Genomic DNA, 18,742 nt, shown 5'->3' with positions numbered 1-18,742 from the left:
GTCTCTTGTGGAGAGTTGTCTTAACATGGCAATCATACCACATCTTCTTTTTTTTGTAATCAATGAATTTTGTAAAAGATTTAATGACTGGAGAATTTCAGAAAGGTATCAAAAGTTCACATGAATATTTTTAGCGCTAATCTGTATATTATGAACATTCATTACTATATAAATATAGTGTATTTACTTTCAATTCTTAGTTTACTAATCGATACATAGTGGTCATTGATATAGTATACAGACCCTCTCTATTTAATAAAATATGTGACTGCCGTGGATAGTTAACTTGAAAATGATAGCAGATATAATTCTGAAAATACACTTTATTCTTTGTATATGTATGTTCAAAGTATACAGAAAAACGCAAACCGGAAGTCTAATTTGACTTAAAATTTCGTCCAATGACGGGACAATATCTGGATGTCTTTATTCTCGTTTTTCTCCAAAAATAACTCAATCTGAATAATCATATGAATGGATGACAAATGGCACTATGCACTGTACCTATATATAGGACACAGAGGCGTGTTGATCAATTAATTGTGGAAAGAAGAGAAGCGACACCCAAAATGAGGTCTTCTCGTTTAAAAGTGTAGATATACAAGTTGGATTAAATCAAAAACAAAAAATACAACTTACGAAACAGAGTACCTATCTTAGATTACTCACAGTCTTTTAAGTTAGGGAATGAACTATATTTTACACAAAATTATTTTAGAGGGTACACCCTAAATAGATGATGGGTAGAGAAGTTATAGACAGTCTGATAAATTCGTGTGTGTCTGCAAAACATAGAATATTAACAATATCAAACTGAAAGGAAAATTCAAAACAAAAATTATCTTATTGAATGACCAAATCAAAGCCTCAAACTCATCAAACGAATAGAAATCAAATGCCATATTCCTGACTTGGTACAGGTATAACTTTATGTGGAAAAATTGTGGATAAATCCTTAGTTTTATTGTGACACACAACATAATGTAGGACCATGAAGGATAAGCAAATAAAATCTTAATGTATGCATTTAGTTGTAGAGGCATAGTAAATATATAAATTATGTAGGTTTGGAAAAAACTACAATATCAATCAATTATTTCTTGTATTCTTCTTTGATATTTAATCACCTTTTTTCGGGGGTCAGTGTCGTTAAGTCTTAAGTTTTCTTTTAAGTTACTTGTGAATTGTGTATCTTTTTGTCTTTTTTGAGAGGGGGTTGTCGTCCTTTTGTCGATTTTTCATCAACTTATTATACCTTCCTCTTTTGTATAACACCTTGTTCTATTTGTATTAAATAATCTTTAATAGAAAATTCAATATTTTAAAAAATATCTTATTGTTCAAAAAGGACAATAATATACAAGAACACATTTTTTTCGAGTGAGCATTGTCTTCTCCGACAAAATGAAAATGCAACGAGATTTGATACATTACAGGAATAAATTGATATGCGAGATATCAAAGTTGATTACGTATATTCATATTACCAAAGGATAAGATATGATAGGAGATCTGTTTATCCCATTTAATTACACAGATAGATACGAATTATTCTAATCTTTCAAATCATGATCGTACAAATTTTATATTTTGCCAAAAAATAAATACCAAGTCCAAAAATATTTAACACACATTATCATCTTTACAAAATGATTTGGTAGTTAAATATTTTGATGCGTTAAGCTTTCTTCTTTCTTAGTGATAAATGACCAGATCTCAAAATGAGCATTATTTCAGTACTGCATTTTTCCATTTTATGCAAATCACATAACACAAATGTATCTTAAGTTAGTGGCCGGTTCCTTATTCGGTATTCGATATCCAATTTAGTTGAAAATCATAAAAAATTAAAATGTTTGATAAAAAAGAAGCATGATTTTTTTAATTAAAAGCAGTGAAAAGATACGAAGGCTATTAAAAGACAAAGGTGTTTCGCCGTCATTTAAGCGGTCGGTTTTCACTATTAATTTTGAATAACCAACTGGCACTTTGGACCCTCCGTTAACATAGCACACAGGATATATACCTAAGTTCATGTTAGTTACGTTTGTTCTTACATATAAACTTAAAGGTAAAACTCTGAACTTAAAGGAAAATCAGATCGGAAAGTCCCTAATCATGTCAAAGTTAAATGACAAAACACATCAAAACGAATGGACAACAAATGTCATATTCCTGACTTGGTATAGGCATTTTCAAATGTAGAAAATGGTGGATTAAACCTGGTTTTAATTGTCTGCATTATATTAGAAAGATTCAGAGATCAGGGGGTCTCGCCATTGCCCCGTGCCATTTGTATTGACAGTTTCACAATTTCTTGCTGAAAAGTGACAAACTTAGCAAGCCGTAGATATCGAAGATGACATTATTTGGGGAAATCCTTTTGATACAATCTTTAAACAAAATGTAATCCTGATATCTATGGGGAGTGTATTTACAATCACCAGGTCGATTCCACTGCTGATGGAATTTTAATTTTCTGAGGGTATCACCAGCACAGTAGTCATGAATAATAATTGATATGGTCTAATTTGTAATTAACTGTTCACAAAACTTTTGAATTTTTGAAATACTAAGGAATAGATTACCTTAGCTGTGTTTGGAAACACGTTTACGAATTTTGGTTCTCAATGCTCTTCAACTTCTTACTTTATTTAGCCTTTTTAACATTTTTGGATTCAAGCGTCACTGATGAGTCTTTTGTAGAAGAAATGCGCGTCTGACGTTAATACGAAATTTAATCCTGGGATCAATGATGTGTTTATTAATTTATACAGAGACTATAATTTCGTCGAATTTTAGGGGCATTCAAAGACCAAGGGGGTCTCATCGTCATTAAAGCGGTCTCCGGTAGGTTTTCACAATACATTTTGAATATCAAACTAGCAAATTAGGCCCTCAGTAAACATAGATGATTAAGAGTTCATGGGAGTTATCACCATTGCCCCGTTCCCTTTGCCCTCAAAATTTTTGTTGAAAAATGACTATCTAAGCACTCGGTAGATATCGAAGATGACGTTATTCTGGTTAATCCCTTTGATACAACCTTTACATATACAAAATCTATAATTTTGTAGAATTTTAGGGACATTTAACACCAAGGGAGGGGGGTCTCATCGTCATGTAAGCAGTCTCTGGTAGGTTTTCACTATACATTTTAAATATCCAACTGGCACTTTACACAGAAGACAAGAAGTCTAACCAAATTACTTTTGTTCAAGTTTGTTTTCACATATTAACTAACTGTCTGCATAATATAAAGACGATGATTGAAAGATCGGGCGATGTCTGCCCATTGTCCCGTGTCCTTTGTTCTGACATTCTAACCATTTACATCTAAAAAGTGACAATCTAAGCACTCCGTAGATATTGCAGATGGTGTTATTCTGAGAAATCCTTTTGATACAACATTTGTATATACAGAGTCGGGTAATGTTATGGACATTGAAATAACAATGCAAGGGATTATCATCATCATTTAAGCGGTCTACGGAAGGTCTTCACTATACATTTCGAATTTATTAAAAAAAAAATGGTGGGGGGATGGCAATCCATCACATGAGAATTTAAATTTACAACAGCTTAAAGGGGTCATAAATCGATTTCCTTCGTATCTTTTCACGCCTCTTTACTATGAAAACCATGCTTTAAACTTATGATGATTTTGAACAGATTGATCATGTTATGGATGGGTATTTGCGAAAAATACCAGTGAAGGAACTGTAAAAGGAGTAGGGCCCGTAAGAGCCGATTTTGTACTTAAATTTAAGGTCCATTTAATGAAAGATGTTGGACACTTTTGGAACACCTAAGTGTCTATTTCAATTGATTCGATTAGTTTATATGAAAGATTTTAACTTAATCAGTTATCAAAAACACCCCGATTCAAGCTTAAATATAAAAAATCTATCAAATATGCCAAAACACGTCACTTTTCAGATGGTTTTTGTCAAAAATAAAAGTGGTCGCATCCGTGTTCATCCTCAATCTTTGTATAGTTATCATAGGTACCAGGGTTTTGATTAAGTACGCCAGACGCGCGTTTCGTCTACATAAGACTCATCAGTGACGCTCATATCAAAATAGTTATTATGCCAATCAAGTACAAAGTTGAAGAGCATTGAGAATCCAAACTTCCAAAAAGTTGTGCCAAATACGGCTCAAGTAATCCTTTATATATATTATGCATCATCATCAAATACAAATTACATTTCAATATTATGAATGAACACGAATGCAGCCACTTTCATTTAAGACGGACCCGTCTAAAATTTATCTAAAATGCTACAATTGTGAAGATTTCAGTAGTCTAGCATGACTAGTTTAGCTAGTACACGATATCTGTGCATTGTATTGTCAAAAACAGCCCATAGATATGTAGCAGAGGCATTTTACTTTTCGATAAATAGCTAAAAATTAACATTTTCACAATTTATAAAAAATGCGAAATTTTGGAGCCAAAACGGGGTCTTACTGAACCTACTCCTTCGGTCCTAAGACTGGTTATTTTCGCAAATGCCCGTCCATAACATTTTATATTTGTATACTTTAATTGAAGAAACTGTTTGTACATGTAACAAATCATAGTACCGCGGGAAATATACATGTACGTAAACGCGTGAGTGTTGTCTTTTTGTAACATCATGGTATCTTTATGTGTAAACGTCATTGTTATTCCAACATTAAGGCGTTCAATTGTAAAGACGTTTTTCCCCCTTTTTACATAAATATATCAGCCAGTTTTTTATTTAACTCAATCAATAGTGCTTAACCATATTGTCTCAATAAGCGGGGTAAACTGGGAAAGGTCCCGAATAATTTTGGCGGAAACAGGCTCCTGAAGGTAAAAGGGGATTCTCCAAAATAGCAAATACCATGGTATTTGAGTCAAATTCACCGGCAGTGGTTAAACATTCGTTTGAAATGAAGAAAACAAATATTAGAATTTGCGATAAAATACACTGGCAACCACCCGATAAAATCTGGCATTCTTATATAAGGTGTGATTATCCCTACAATTTGAATATCGAACCGTCTGCTAACTTCACATATATGAGACACAACGTAAAACAATTATTTTTGATGATTGGCCTTTTTATTACTGATGAGCATCTTATTATTCAAAACCCTGATTGATAAGACATAATATTTTCCTTAATCTTCGGTAGTTTAGTTCTTTGAAAACAGCCGTCTCATGTCGTTCATTTGTGTACAGTAACATCTTATACATAATTAATTGGGAGTGTTACATATACATGTTATTTGTTTTCTGTCCGGAATTGACTAATTTGTTCAGGATTACCAGTCACAGGATATATTTAATTGTGACGAAACCAGATTATTGTTGAGCGCTTCAATATGATATTTCTTTACAAAAGAAATCTGCGTGTAAGGGTGGTAAAATAGCAAACAAAAACGATAACTTTAATGTTCTGTTGTAGTACGTTGGACGACTAACTAAAACCAATGGTTTTGGGAAGGCTAGAAAACTCAGATGCTTTCAAAACCTCAATTTCACAAATCTCCCTTTTATTTGGCGGTATAATAGGAAAAGTAAGATGACAGAAACAATGTTCATAGACTTGATTAAAAGTATGATTTAAATAGTGAGACGGAGAAAGATAAACAATATTTTGACATAGACAACGAAACATGTCTTTCTAATGAAATCAGACTTTGTAAAGTTGAGATTTTGCCTCTGAACACAAGTTGAGCTTTTGCTTCTGAACACAAGTTGAGTTTTTGCCTCTGAACACAAGTTGAGTTTTTGTCTCTGAACACAACTTTGTAAAGTTGAGTTTTTGCCTTTGAACACAACTTTGTAAAGTTGAGTTTTTGTCTCTGAAAACAACTTTGTAAAGTTGAATTTTTGCCTCCGAATACAACTTTGTAAAGTTGAGTTTTTGTATTTGAACACAACTTTCAAACTACTGCCACTTGATTTAAGAATCATACATGCCTTTTAAAGCACGCTACAGGAAAAAAAAAGCATGTCAAGCCATCGTCTATTAAACATTGAAAATTATGTAACTGTTACGGAACTACCAAAACAAATTTCCGTCTTGGACGCATTAAACTGGATCAATAAATCGTGGAACGATACAAAGACACCAGCAATTTTGTAATGTTGATGCGATGCAGGTTTCCCATTGGTTCTCTCGATGTTCCTTATGCTAAAGTTGACGACAACATAGATGATGACATCCCACTGATTAAGCAACAAAAACGAATTCATTCTGAACATGTGGATAAGACACAAGTCAAACAGACTTATGAATTCTTCTCCATTTAACATTTATAGCAATATGATAATTTTGTATTATATTGCTATAAATGTTAAATGGAGAAGACTTCATAAGTCTGTTTGACTTGTGTCTTATCCAATTTGTACTTCAACAAATAAAATATGTTTAAACTAACAAATGAACCGGAACTTAAGAATCCGATCCCACAGAGGAAAGTTATGATGTTGACTTGGAAAAAACATGATGAACAGTGGTGTGGTAAAAAATCCATTGAAAATTGTAAGGAGAATGAATCGGATGAGGATGATGAACAGCTGCCTGAGGTGACAAAAACAAATCACACATACAAAACTTTGATGTGTTCACGGAAGTAAGATAATTTGCACTAGTTAAAGTTGACAAGTAACTAGATCCAATACAACATTTAATAACTATGACAGAAAAAAAATATTGTATTACAGAAAATTTTGATGATTTCATTGAAAAAAAATAACTTTTACCTGACATTTAGTTTAAAATATTTATTGTGGTAAAGTTATGATAAACGTATTTCATCCTATAAATTATCACATTGTTGTCCAAACGTGAAACCTGAGTATTCCGACACCCTGTATAATTCGACACAATTCTCTTGTCCTTAAGTAGTGTGTCTGCTTATACGGGTTTAACTGTATGTATATCTACTATTTTCTTGTATTTGTACGACATGCATTTTTAAAATCTTGCTGGTCCGTTGTGGTTTTGTCCCTTCTTTTCGGATTTAGTTTACAGATTTGTCAGAATGTGTGTATAAGGGTACACAAATACACACAGACACACATGGATCTATTATACAAACAGACGCTAATTGTTGAAGGCCGTACGGTGACCTATAATTGTTAATGTTTGTGTCATTTTGGTCTTTTGTGGATAGTTGTTTCATTTGGCAATCATACCACATCTTCTTTTTTATAGTAACACGATGATGACTGCTGTATTCACATTATTTAGTATGTCTGCTTAGTTCACACATCATTGTAAAGGAGTAGGTCCGGTAAGAGCCCTTATTGGCCCCAAAATATAGCAGTTTTACAAAATTGTTAAAATGTAAACTTTTAGTTTTTTATTGGATAGTAGAATGGTTCTGCTAAATAAATATTGGCTGTTTTTGACAATACAATTGCACATATATTGAGTACTAGCACCATTAAGTCATGCTAAATTACTGAAATCTTCACAATTCCAGCATTTTAGTTAAATTTTAGACGGTTTCCGTGTAAAACGAAAGTGGCCGCATTCGTGTTCATCCAAAATAATGAAATGGAAGTTGTATTTGATGATAATACATAACATATATAAAGATTTAGGATGAACACGGATGCGGCCACTTTCATTTTTGACAAAAACTATCTGAAAAGTGACATTTTTTCGCATATTTGGTAGATTTTTCTAATTTTAGCTTAAATCGGATCGTTTTAATGACTAAAAGAGTTAAAATCTTTCACAAACAATAATTGAATCAAATGAAATAGACACTTAAGTGTTTAAAAAGTGGTCAAAATCTTTCGTCAGATGAAACTGAAATTTGAGGCCAAAATCGATCCTTACCGGACCTACTCCTTTAACGGCATTTGATGAGACTGTCGTACAAAGTGAGAGGATTAGCGCTATAAAACCAGGTTTAATCCAACTTTTTCTATATTTTAATATGCCCGTACCAAATCAGTAATAGGATAATTGTTGTCCATTCGTTTTTTATTAGTTTTGTCATTTGATTTTGTCATGTGATTAGGGACTTTCCGATTTGATTTCCCTCTGAGTTCAGTATTTTTATGATTTTACTTTATACTACGAAGGCCAACTGCATTACAACAACAAAAAAGACCTCTGTAGATCCAATGGTCCATAAATATATTCTAAATATGGCTAGACAATACCATGAGAGTAGTAACCACAAAAAAAGAGGCGAAAGATATTCAAACTCAGTCGAACATAATGTTTGTATATATGTTAAAACCGGAGGATTTGCCACCGCTTCAACTCTAATATTCAGATAGATACACATGATCTAATTATCTCATTGGTCAATCTTTAGCTGTGATGCAAGCAGGAAATATGTATGCCATGACGAAAAACGTGCATAAGACGCCAAACAACACTAAAAATATCAATTAATAAAAATAGTGCAACACAAAACCTACAAAAAACGGCATAGTATCAGGCGTTTAATTTAATATACCACACGCGCGTTTCGGCTACATAAGACTCATCATTGACGCTCAGATAAAATTAATTAGAAACACAAAACAACAAAGATGGAGAGCATTGATGACCACAAAGTTGAACCAAATCAGCTAAGGTTATCTATGCCTGGGATAAGAAATTCCTCATTTTATCGAATAATTCATACCTTTGCAAACAGTAAATTTATGGAAAATGACTATATAATTGATATTAATGTCAACACCGAAGTGCTTAATTTTGAGCTGGTGATACCCTTGAGCACTAGACCCAGAGAGGTAAATCAAAGGTACCAGACATAAAATTTAATACGCCAGACGCGCGTTTCGTCTTCATAAGACTCATCAGTGAAGCTCGGAATAGAAAGCCAAAAAAGTGCAACGTTGAAGAGCATTTAAGACCAAAATTCCAAACAGTTGTGCCAAATACGACTAAGGTTATCTATACAAGGTATGAGAAAATCCTTAGTATTTCGTTCAATTCATAATTTTGCAAACAGTAAATTTATAAAAATTACCATAAAATTGATAATTCATAGTACTGACTACTGGACTGGTCTAAGGTGCCGTTGAAAGGTACTCAGATCCTAATCATGAAATCATTTCCAACGAAAGTACAATATTTTATAATACATAAAAACCAATACCAATACATCTTATCAATTTAGCATGTAAACGTCTCTAATGCTACCGCTAAGACTATAAAACATACAGCGTAATACATAAATATCTATTTGCATAGGGGAGCAACTATTTAACTTCTAGATGGGTTATGATTTTTCTGTCAAAATTTTTATCGCACGTTTGTTTTTAAGTTTTTCGACGCTATCAAGCACATTATTGTTTTTAAATTTAATACTATATAACATCTTAAAGTTATAAGGTAATATGGATTAAGAATATTTTTTTAATTATATTGGTGATTAAAACATTTTTTTAATCATCATAACACCCCCATCCCCTTTTGAAGTTAAATGGTTTTTCCCTTAATAAACAGTAAAATTTAAGAAGTTTGAAGGCTTGAATCGTAATTAAGACAAAACTCAAAATTATTTTTTATTAGTAACACCTGGACAAATGTTTTTCGGTATCATATTTTGTCGATAAGACTTGGAAGTATTTGAGACCAAATTTTGATTTAACCATACCTTATATCTGGTATTTATAAATAAATTAATGTAGTACTACTTTAAAAATTGACACAATCAACAATTCTTCCTTATTTTGAAAAGGTTAAAATCATTCACTGTCATTTGCGGACTTCATTGATTTGATTAAATGTTACTAAACATTCATGTAAATGAGGTATACTTGGGAAAATTCCTTTTATCACTATAGAACTCACTGATATTTCTGTTAAGATGAAGCGCTGTATATACACTAATTATATTCTTTTAAGGATAAGTCAGAAGTTATTTGACATTTGTGTATTCAAAACTTTTCACATTTCTCTTTTGAAATATATCTGTATTATTGTACCTTAGTTAACTAACACACATGACTGACTTATATCATCTAATTGAAGTTTAAACTATTTTCGATCATTTGAAAATGACAGAAAAAAATAAGGAAGTAGAACGGTTTAGGAATAGTTCGACACAACTTACAAGTTCCTAACATATATAGGTGAACAAATCTCCACCATAATAACAACAAGATTTTGTTTCCAAAAGCACATATAAAAGACAGAATGACTAATCAAAAGTGTTCATAGTAATGAAATTATTATACATGGAACATCAATTGTTTTAAGAATCGTTAGTTAAGGTAAGTTCTTCTATACCTTAAAAGAGTTAAAAAAATATTTATGCAGGAAGATATTCATACCGATATGATACATGTAAATACAAAATGCTACATTGTAGTACTAGTCTATGTAATTCAGTAAAGTCAGTATTGAATTTTGTAATTTGTTTGTACAAAAACATATTTTGTCAGCGGTGCTATATTAGGACCATATAAAATTACAATATTTGTCAAAATTACCTCATTAAACAGATTAATTTAGTACGCCAATAGACACAGCCACGTTCCGTCTCATTGTCTCATTAATTGAGCTCAAATCAAAGCAGTTCGGTAGCAAATTAAATTAAATAATTGAAGAGCATCAAAACCAAAATCCACGAGTTGTGTCAACTCTTGGTAGGCAAATCAACAACATAAAGTTAAGAATTCGAAAATATATATATAACTGCTTATTGAATAAATGCACATTTATACCCAAAGGGGGTTGAAGGCATACATAAATCAACACAATACATCATACAAAAAGAACAACAAAAGAACAAAACATACAACAAAAGAAAAACATACAACAAAAGAACAAAACATACAACAAAAGAACAAAACATACAACAAAAGAACAAAACATACAACAAACGAATATACATATATACGAATCATTGTGATAATTCTTGTTCATAAAACAATGTTATATGACACACAAGTTTAAACAAACGATTGATATACTTCCTTATTTTCAAATTGTATTTTTTAATAGATAAAAACGTTATCACATTATCTACTGCTTGACCAAGTTCTGTCTCAAAGTTTAAAAATATTTATTTAACAATGTATAAATGTGGTCAAATATTGTAGAAAATGTTTTTACATTTACCTGTCTGCAACGTTTGTATTGCCTTTTTCACATTTTTTATTGCTCAGTGTCGTCATTATGGAAACGAAACATTAATTACTGATTGTCGGATAAAATAATCAAATGCGTACCAAGTGTAGTCAAAATTATCTCAAAAGGCTAAAGCAAAGATTTTGTTATAAATAAAAGAATATTTGAAATAAAGAAAGGCAACTTATCTTAATACTGCAAAAGCAATTAACTGGCCATATCAAATTATTTGAAAGAATCGTCAGAATAAGGTAAGTCAGAAGTATGAGATATTTTGCTTATCCTTCTGGAGCACCTGAGATCACCACTAGCTTTTGGTGGGGTTCGTGTTGCTTAGTCTTTAGCTTTAGTTTTCTATGTTGTTTCTTGTGTACTATTGTTTTTCTGTTTGTCTTTTTCATGTTTATCCATTGCGTTGTCAGTAATATATTTTTTGATCTATGAATTTGGATATCCCTCTGGTATCTTTCGATCCTCTTTTAGAAAGAATATTTGTTAAATTGCATTTTAAGATAATTAAAATATCTATAATTTCCCTGTGAGAAAGCTGTTTTCTTGCATTTGAATTTTAAACATGTTTTAAAAATGTTCCATTGTTAAAGTTTATATTTTTTGGGGTGTAATTCGTTATCCGTTGACGCGGTATGTTATTCTTGGTTACAGTATCACATGTTAAAAGAAAGTAAACAGATATAAGAGAGGGACGAAAGATACAAAAGGGACAGTCACACTCGTAAATCGATAATAAACTGACAACGCCATGGCTAAAAATGAAAAAGACAAACAGACAAACAATAGTACACATGACACAAAATAGAAAACTGTAGAATAAACAACACGAAAGGGACACAACATAGAAAACTAAAAAATAAACAATACAAAATGAACATTCAAACTCACAGTCGAAAACAAACTGATAAAGCCATGGTAAAAACGAAAAACCACTAAAATCAACTGTGCACATAATACAACATTACAAAAACTACAAACTGAGTAAACCGGGGAGATTTCGAGTAACGTTCAACTAAGAAATGATCAAAAAGTAATAATTATATTGTATTTGTAATTACAGGAATAATACTTCTACGATGCACTTGTACGCCAATTGCAGTTGTATACTTGTTCTACTATCAGCTGTTAGATGTGCACAGAGTATAGACTGCCCGAAAAATTGCAAATGTTCCTTTCAACAGTCAAATAATCATGAGGCCGTTTGCACTAGACGCGACTTGCATTATATTCCGTTATTTTCTGAAAATATACACGTCGTAAGAATGAACGGAACAAATTTGACGTACATTGATGAAAATGGCTTTGATAATTTGACTAAGATCACTTTAAAAAAGTTGTTTTTAACTGACAATTTGATATCGTACATTCACCCAATTTCGCTTGCCAAATTGGTATTTCTTGCTTAGCTGTACATTTCAGACGAGCCAAGACTGAATGTGGATGTTCTGAAAGTAGCACTCGGTTTCTCTGCCAAACAAAAGCTGCTGCGCTTAATATTTGAAAATAACAGTTGGTCTCATTTACCGTTGGATATGTTTTCAAATTTTACAACCAATAAGGTGCTACAGCTGCGAGTCACGGGTAATATAATTTCGGATATTAAATGTCATGTGTTTTTTCCACTCAACAATATGTTAGAATTGTCTCTTTCAAATAATCTGATTGAAAATATAAATATCACCGGAATACCTAGTAGTATGAAGAGATTACATCTAGATATCAATCTGCTTCTAGCAGTCCCTGAATTGTGTGTTCATAGACAAGGAGATACAATCGCCGTTGAAAGCCTAGCATATCTGGATCTGAGTTACAATAGCATTGCCCTTATTCATGATAATGCATTTGTATGTTTGCCAAAATTGAAAATTTTAATCTTAAATGGGAATCCCATCGGCCGAATTCATAATAACATGTTTTTACATAATCCTCTTATATTTTCGGTTCAACTTTCTAATCTAGGTAATTTTTTGAAAAAGATTGACGACTTTGCATTCAACAGTTCATCGTTGTCTCGAATTAATTTGCAACAGACGAACTTTCATTTTGATCAGGAAAACTTTAACCCCAAAACTATTTTTTCTCTTTCTCCAAATCTGACATTCCTGAAACTTGATCAGAGTTATCTTCCACGGACAGAGATTTGGATGCAGCAAATGTTTTCATCTTTAATCAACCTCAAAGTTTTACGTCTTTGCTCCGGAAAACTTAAGTTTCTTCCCAAAAACGTCTTTCCATATTTGAAATCTTTGGAAATATTGTGGTTGGATGCAAATAAATGTTCTACTTGGCATGACGGAAATGCTATTTTTCGTAATATGACATCGCTAAGAAAGCTTCACATGGCAAACAACTTTATAAGAATAATTAACGAAACATCATTTCCGCTGGAAGTACTGAATTCATTAGAAGAATTAGATCTTAGCCGAAACCCATATGCCTGTACTTGTGATCAGCTCTGGTTCACCGAATGGATAACGGCAACCAAAGTCAGAATGATTAGGTATCCGTTATTTTATAGATGTCGACAACCTACCCATCTTGACAATGTTATACTTCAAAACTATATTGAATCTAAAATGCAGTGTCCACCATGGAATCCGTTATACAGCATGGCAATAGTACTATCCTGTTCAGGATTCTTTTTGGTGACCTTGATAATTCTAGGCTTGAAATGTCAAACAAATATTAAGAATTATATATACTTATGGAGAGTTAAATACAATAGAAAGAAAGGTTATTTCCCTTTAACAAATGCAGACGATTTTGAATATCACGCGTTTGTTGTATATTGTGACACAGATCGTAACTGGGTGCACCAGACGTTTTTGCCAAAAATAGAACAAGACGAAGGTATAAAGCTATGTATTCACCATAGAGATTTTGAAGTCGGAGAATCTATCACTGCAAACATCAATAAATGTTTAGAGAAATCATGGAAAGTCGTAGTAATATTATCAAATGAGTTTGCAAAAAGTGAGTGGTGCCAATGGGAAGTTGATGTAGTACAGGAGCGACGTAGAAGGTATGGACGAGACGTGTTTCTTTTAATAATGTTGAAAACTATCGACTCTAATCACATGACTAATCAATTAAGAGCCCTATTGGACAGTGCATCTAGTCTTCGGTATCAAACTGGTATCGGCGAGGATCTTTTTTGGGCAGCCGCGATTGAGACTTTGCAGAAACCACTAGAACAGATTCAAACCGCACTTTTATAATATTTTCGATGAATATCATATGTACTTATGTAAATAAAGGTTGCTTTAATTATAGTTTTTTTTTTTTAAAACCAGCTGCGCAATGATCATTTTAAAATTTTGTTGAATGTTCAATACTTGTGCAAATATGTTGCATCGCAAGCTAATCAGCTTATTTTCCTTATTACTGATTGGGATGACAGGTCCGTACAATTTTAGAGCAGACAAGTCTTTTTTTGTTTTATATCAGATCTCTTTCCTATATGTAGAAATATCAATTTTGCAATTTTTGACACAAAATCAACTTTACAAAACTTATTGAAAACGGTATTTCACATCCTTATTTTTACGGTAGTTTTGTACTAAAAAGGCAGAAATCACTATGTGATCCGTGGAAAACTCGTCGAACCATTGATTAAACTTATTAGTAAAGGTTTCTATCTTACAAATATTGTAATTAAATACAGTTTATATTGTCACAAATATTGATTTTGTCATCAGCAAATTAATACATAACTCAAATTATTGTACTTTTTTCAAGCGGGATGTATAAATACACATCCATGTTCATTTGGTCTATATAGAAAACAGTAAAATCTCAAAAATACTGAACTCCGAGAAAAATTCAAAAAGGAAAGTCCTTAATCAAATGGCAAGATCGAAAGCTCAAACACATAAAACGAATTGATAACAAATATCATATTCCTGACTTGGTACAGGCATATTCTTATGTACAGTGGTTTAAACCTTGTTTTATAGCTAGCTAAACCTCTCACGTGTATGTCAGTCAATTAAATTTCATTATATTGACAACGATGTATGAATAAAACAAACAGACATAGATAAAAATGTCAAAAATAGGGGTACAGCAGTCAACTTTGTATTATAATCTTAATCACTATAAAACAAACAAATATGTAACAAAGAAGCACAAAATGAGGTAAACTCCTACTATCCCACAGCCTGTCGATACTTTTATTTTTGGCATTGCACAAGTCATGTCTTCTTTGACTGTCCATGATGTTGACATACTAAATCACTGGGAAGTGTTTTAGTTGAATTTTTGTCTCTGATGCATGATTTTTTTCTGCGAGTACTCTCAAATCGTACTTTCGTGTTAATTTGATAAAATTGCAAGGTATTTTGTTATTTAATGTTTACTCTATTTTTAATGTATAACATTTTTTAATAAATGTTTGGTATGGCTATACATTTTAACATCTGTTTCTCGTACTATGAACAACAACACTATTTATTTTGTAAAAATAAATCTCCATGTATCATGTTTATACTGTATACCTTACAACAATCTTATTTTCTTCTCCCTGTGTACATTATTCTATTTGGCGGCAAGGATATTTGTTCAAGGTTATTGGTAATATTCTGAAATTATTTAACATCTAACAGCGGTATTCTACTGTTGTCGTTATTTATTCACCCCTTATTTTAGTTTATTGATTTTGTATTAACTTTGTGTCATAGATCAAATTTGTTCGTTCAGTGTATGTTCACTTAAATGCTAATAAGTCTTTAGATTGAGTTAAGCCAATTCCAGTGATATTTAATAGTGTGTCTTTCTATGTTGTGATAGTACACTATTTTTTCGAGTAAGGGTGAAGGCGAGTACCTTCAAACGTTTAAACCCGCTGCATTTGTTTGTACCTGTCCTAAGTCAGGAACCTGATCATCAGTAGTTGCCGTTGAGTATGTGGTTCATTATAAACTCATCATAGATACCAGGATTGAAATTTTGAATTTACGCCAGACGCGAGTTCCGTCTACAAAAAACTCATCAAAATGGACTGCAGCATCCTAACAACATACACATATAATATTAAGATCTAACACTATGCCAAGTTTCATTTAGACTCGAAAAAAAGTGAAGACGGAATTAGAAGGCCGAGGTCGGTTATGAAAAGGGCCAAAATTCCTAAGTGAAACGGGCATAATTATAGATAACCTCAAGAGAATAAAATGTTTCTCACCAAGTGATGTTGACGTATCAGTATGAATTATTCTACAAAGTTTAGAGTAAATTATTCAAGAGTGAAACAACTTGGAACACGAGTATTTCCCATTCCAAACTAAAAGACAATTGTTTCATAAAAAAATAAAACCCGAGGTTATAGTATCTTGTCTCAAGGTGGATACATCGTTCTTTGTTAAGAATCGCTCTGATTCAAAGAAGACATTCTCTGAAATTAACGTTATCAAGATTTTTGATTTTTTGATTGACAACATATTTGTTTGTTCTGAAGACGTGTTTTTTCAACAAACAATTTACATGGTAACCAGCTGTGTTCTTCTTCTTGCCGACTTGTTCTTTTATTCATGATAGCGAAGTGTATTCGAAATCAGCTATTTTCTTACTATAGTACTTATAAGTTGTATATACTCTAAAACAAAACAACGTGTCTGCAGAAAAAGTGCACGAATGAATTTTTCATTTTATTTTATTTTGTAATTATTTGTTATTGATGTGTTGAATCATTAACTATTGATCTTTCTGAGAAAGTAGTTATTGTAAAATTATTGTAAAATTATTGTAAAATTATTGTGAATGTCATCTGTTCTTTGAAATTTCTTTATTATGTTTAATAATTGATAATTGTGTGTGTGGGGGGGGTGCTTACATTGTCCCTTGAACTCTTTTTATCAAAGTTAATACTTCCGCTTCGTTGAAAGCCTCGAGCAACATAGGAAGAAATACTTTTTAAATAATTTTCAAAATTATTCTTATAAATGTTATGCAAGAAAAACCTGAGGATGTAAGATATGATACACAAGATAGAAATCAAAGCCAAAGAATAGTAAAAGCCTTATATATCTATGAAAGATAAACATGATAAAGTCATGCTTTTGTATTACAACAGTTATATATTCCTGATTAGTTAATGCTTAGAACGTCATGAATTATGTATTTGGTGGTTCTTCAGTTCTTTAGAATGTTATTATGTTATTCCCTTGAATTCTTGTTAAATCATTATTTTTTAATCAACATAAAGTGAAGAGATCAACGGAGAACAATTAAAAACAAATACATCGAAGAGATAGACACCATCATTTGCCATTCAAAGCGTAATACCAAAATACTACAAAAAACACCAAAAAATTATCAAAACGGACGCCACCGAAAACCGTCGGTATGTGGCCCAACAATTGAAAGGCAAGTGAAATCTAAGATTTGAGTCAAACAATCTTTTTACATCTCAAAAGTACATCAGTAGAACATTAATGTTTGCTAACAATACCTTTTACTTCATATGATATTATAAATAAGAAGATGTAGCATGTGTGCCAATGAGACAAGACACAATGTATAAAACGTTAACAACTAGGTCAAGGTTCGACCTTTAACCCGGAGCCTTGACCTACACCGAACAGCAAGCTGTAAAGGGCCCTAAAATTACAAGTGTAAAACGATTCAAACAGGAAAACCAATGGTCTAATTTATATAAGAAACGAGAAAGGAGAAACACTTATGAACCTCGCCAACAAACGACAACCACTGAACAACAGGCTTCTGACTTAAGACAGGTGCATAAAAATTGAGCGGGTTTAAAAATTTAAAGTTCAACCTAACCTGCGACGGAAGTGTAGCATTACAACATAAAAAGACACACTATAAAATATCAATTGAAATGGCTTAACTCGCTAAAAAAGACATGTAAGCAAAAACAAGTAAACATACACTGAACAAAAAAGTTTGGCACAACTTTTTGACATTTTTGGTTCTCAATGCCCTTCAACTTTGTTCTTGTTTCGCTTTATAACTATTTTGATCTAAACGCCACTGATGAGTCTTGTGTAGACGAAACGCGCGTCTGGCGTATTAAATGATAATCCTGGTACCTTTGATTACTATTTGATCTATGACACAATATAAACACAATATTAGAAAGTAAGTTTGCTTTCATTCTCTTTACCGTAGTGTATTAAAAAGGTCTCAAATAATTGCAATGTGTTTATTTCGTGACTGTTGATGGATTTTTAATGTGACTATATTTAAAAAAAATAGATAAAAAATAATAAGGTTCAGGAAACGGAGAAATTTGACGACACAAAAAGACTTTCAACTACAATTCAAAACTTAATGGTTGTAAATAAAGGTAACAGTAGTATACCGCTGTTCGAAACTCATAAGTCGATTGAGAGAAACACAAATCCAGGTTACAAACTAAAACTGAGAGACACGCATCAAATATATGAGGAGAACAACGACGCAACAGAAACACAACATTAAAATGTAACACACAAAAAAGCAGTATAAACAGTAATTGCTTATGATAGGCAAAGTTTTGAAAGATAGATAGAAATGACCAATCATTTAATATGCCAAGTATAGAGTAGGATCGTGCCATTTTTCTTCTGTTTACTGAAAGTATCTAATAGTAAGAGCTTTGTCTTTTTGCTATTATTTTGTGTAATATTATTGTATATGTC

At 32.1% G+C, this 18,742-nt stretch overlaps 1 protein-coding gene across 1 annotated transcript; it reads left to right on the top strand.

The window, feature by feature from the left end:
* The first annotated feature begins 10,021 nt into the window (after positions 1 to 10,021).
* Positions 10,022 to 14,323, top strand: LOC134690367 (SLIT and NTRK-like protein 3). The gene is made up of 2 exons (XM_063550337.1): positions 10,022 to 10,231; positions 12,163 to 14,323. The coding sequence occupies exon 2, from the start codon at positions 12,635 to 12,637 to the stop codon at positions 14,318 to 14,320; it is 1,686 nt and encodes a 561-aa protein (XP_063406407.1). The 5' UTR covers positions 10,022 to 10,231; positions 12,163 to 12,634; the 3' UTR covers positions 14,321 to 14,323.
* Positions 14,324 to 18,742: the final 4,419 nt, after the last annotated feature.

This window comes from Mytilus trossulus, chromosome 11, assembly GCF_036588685.1.
Source record: "Mytilus trossulus isolate FHL-02 chromosome 11, PNRI_Mtr1.1.1.hap1, whole genome shotgun sequence".
NCBI classification, from domain to species: domain Eukaryota; kingdom Metazoa; phylum Mollusca; class Bivalvia; order Mytilida; family Mytilidae; genus Mytilus; species Mytilus trossulus.
The sequence above is the reverse complement of the archived record's forward strand: the minus strand, read 5'-3'. Positions and strand labels throughout refer to the sequence as shown.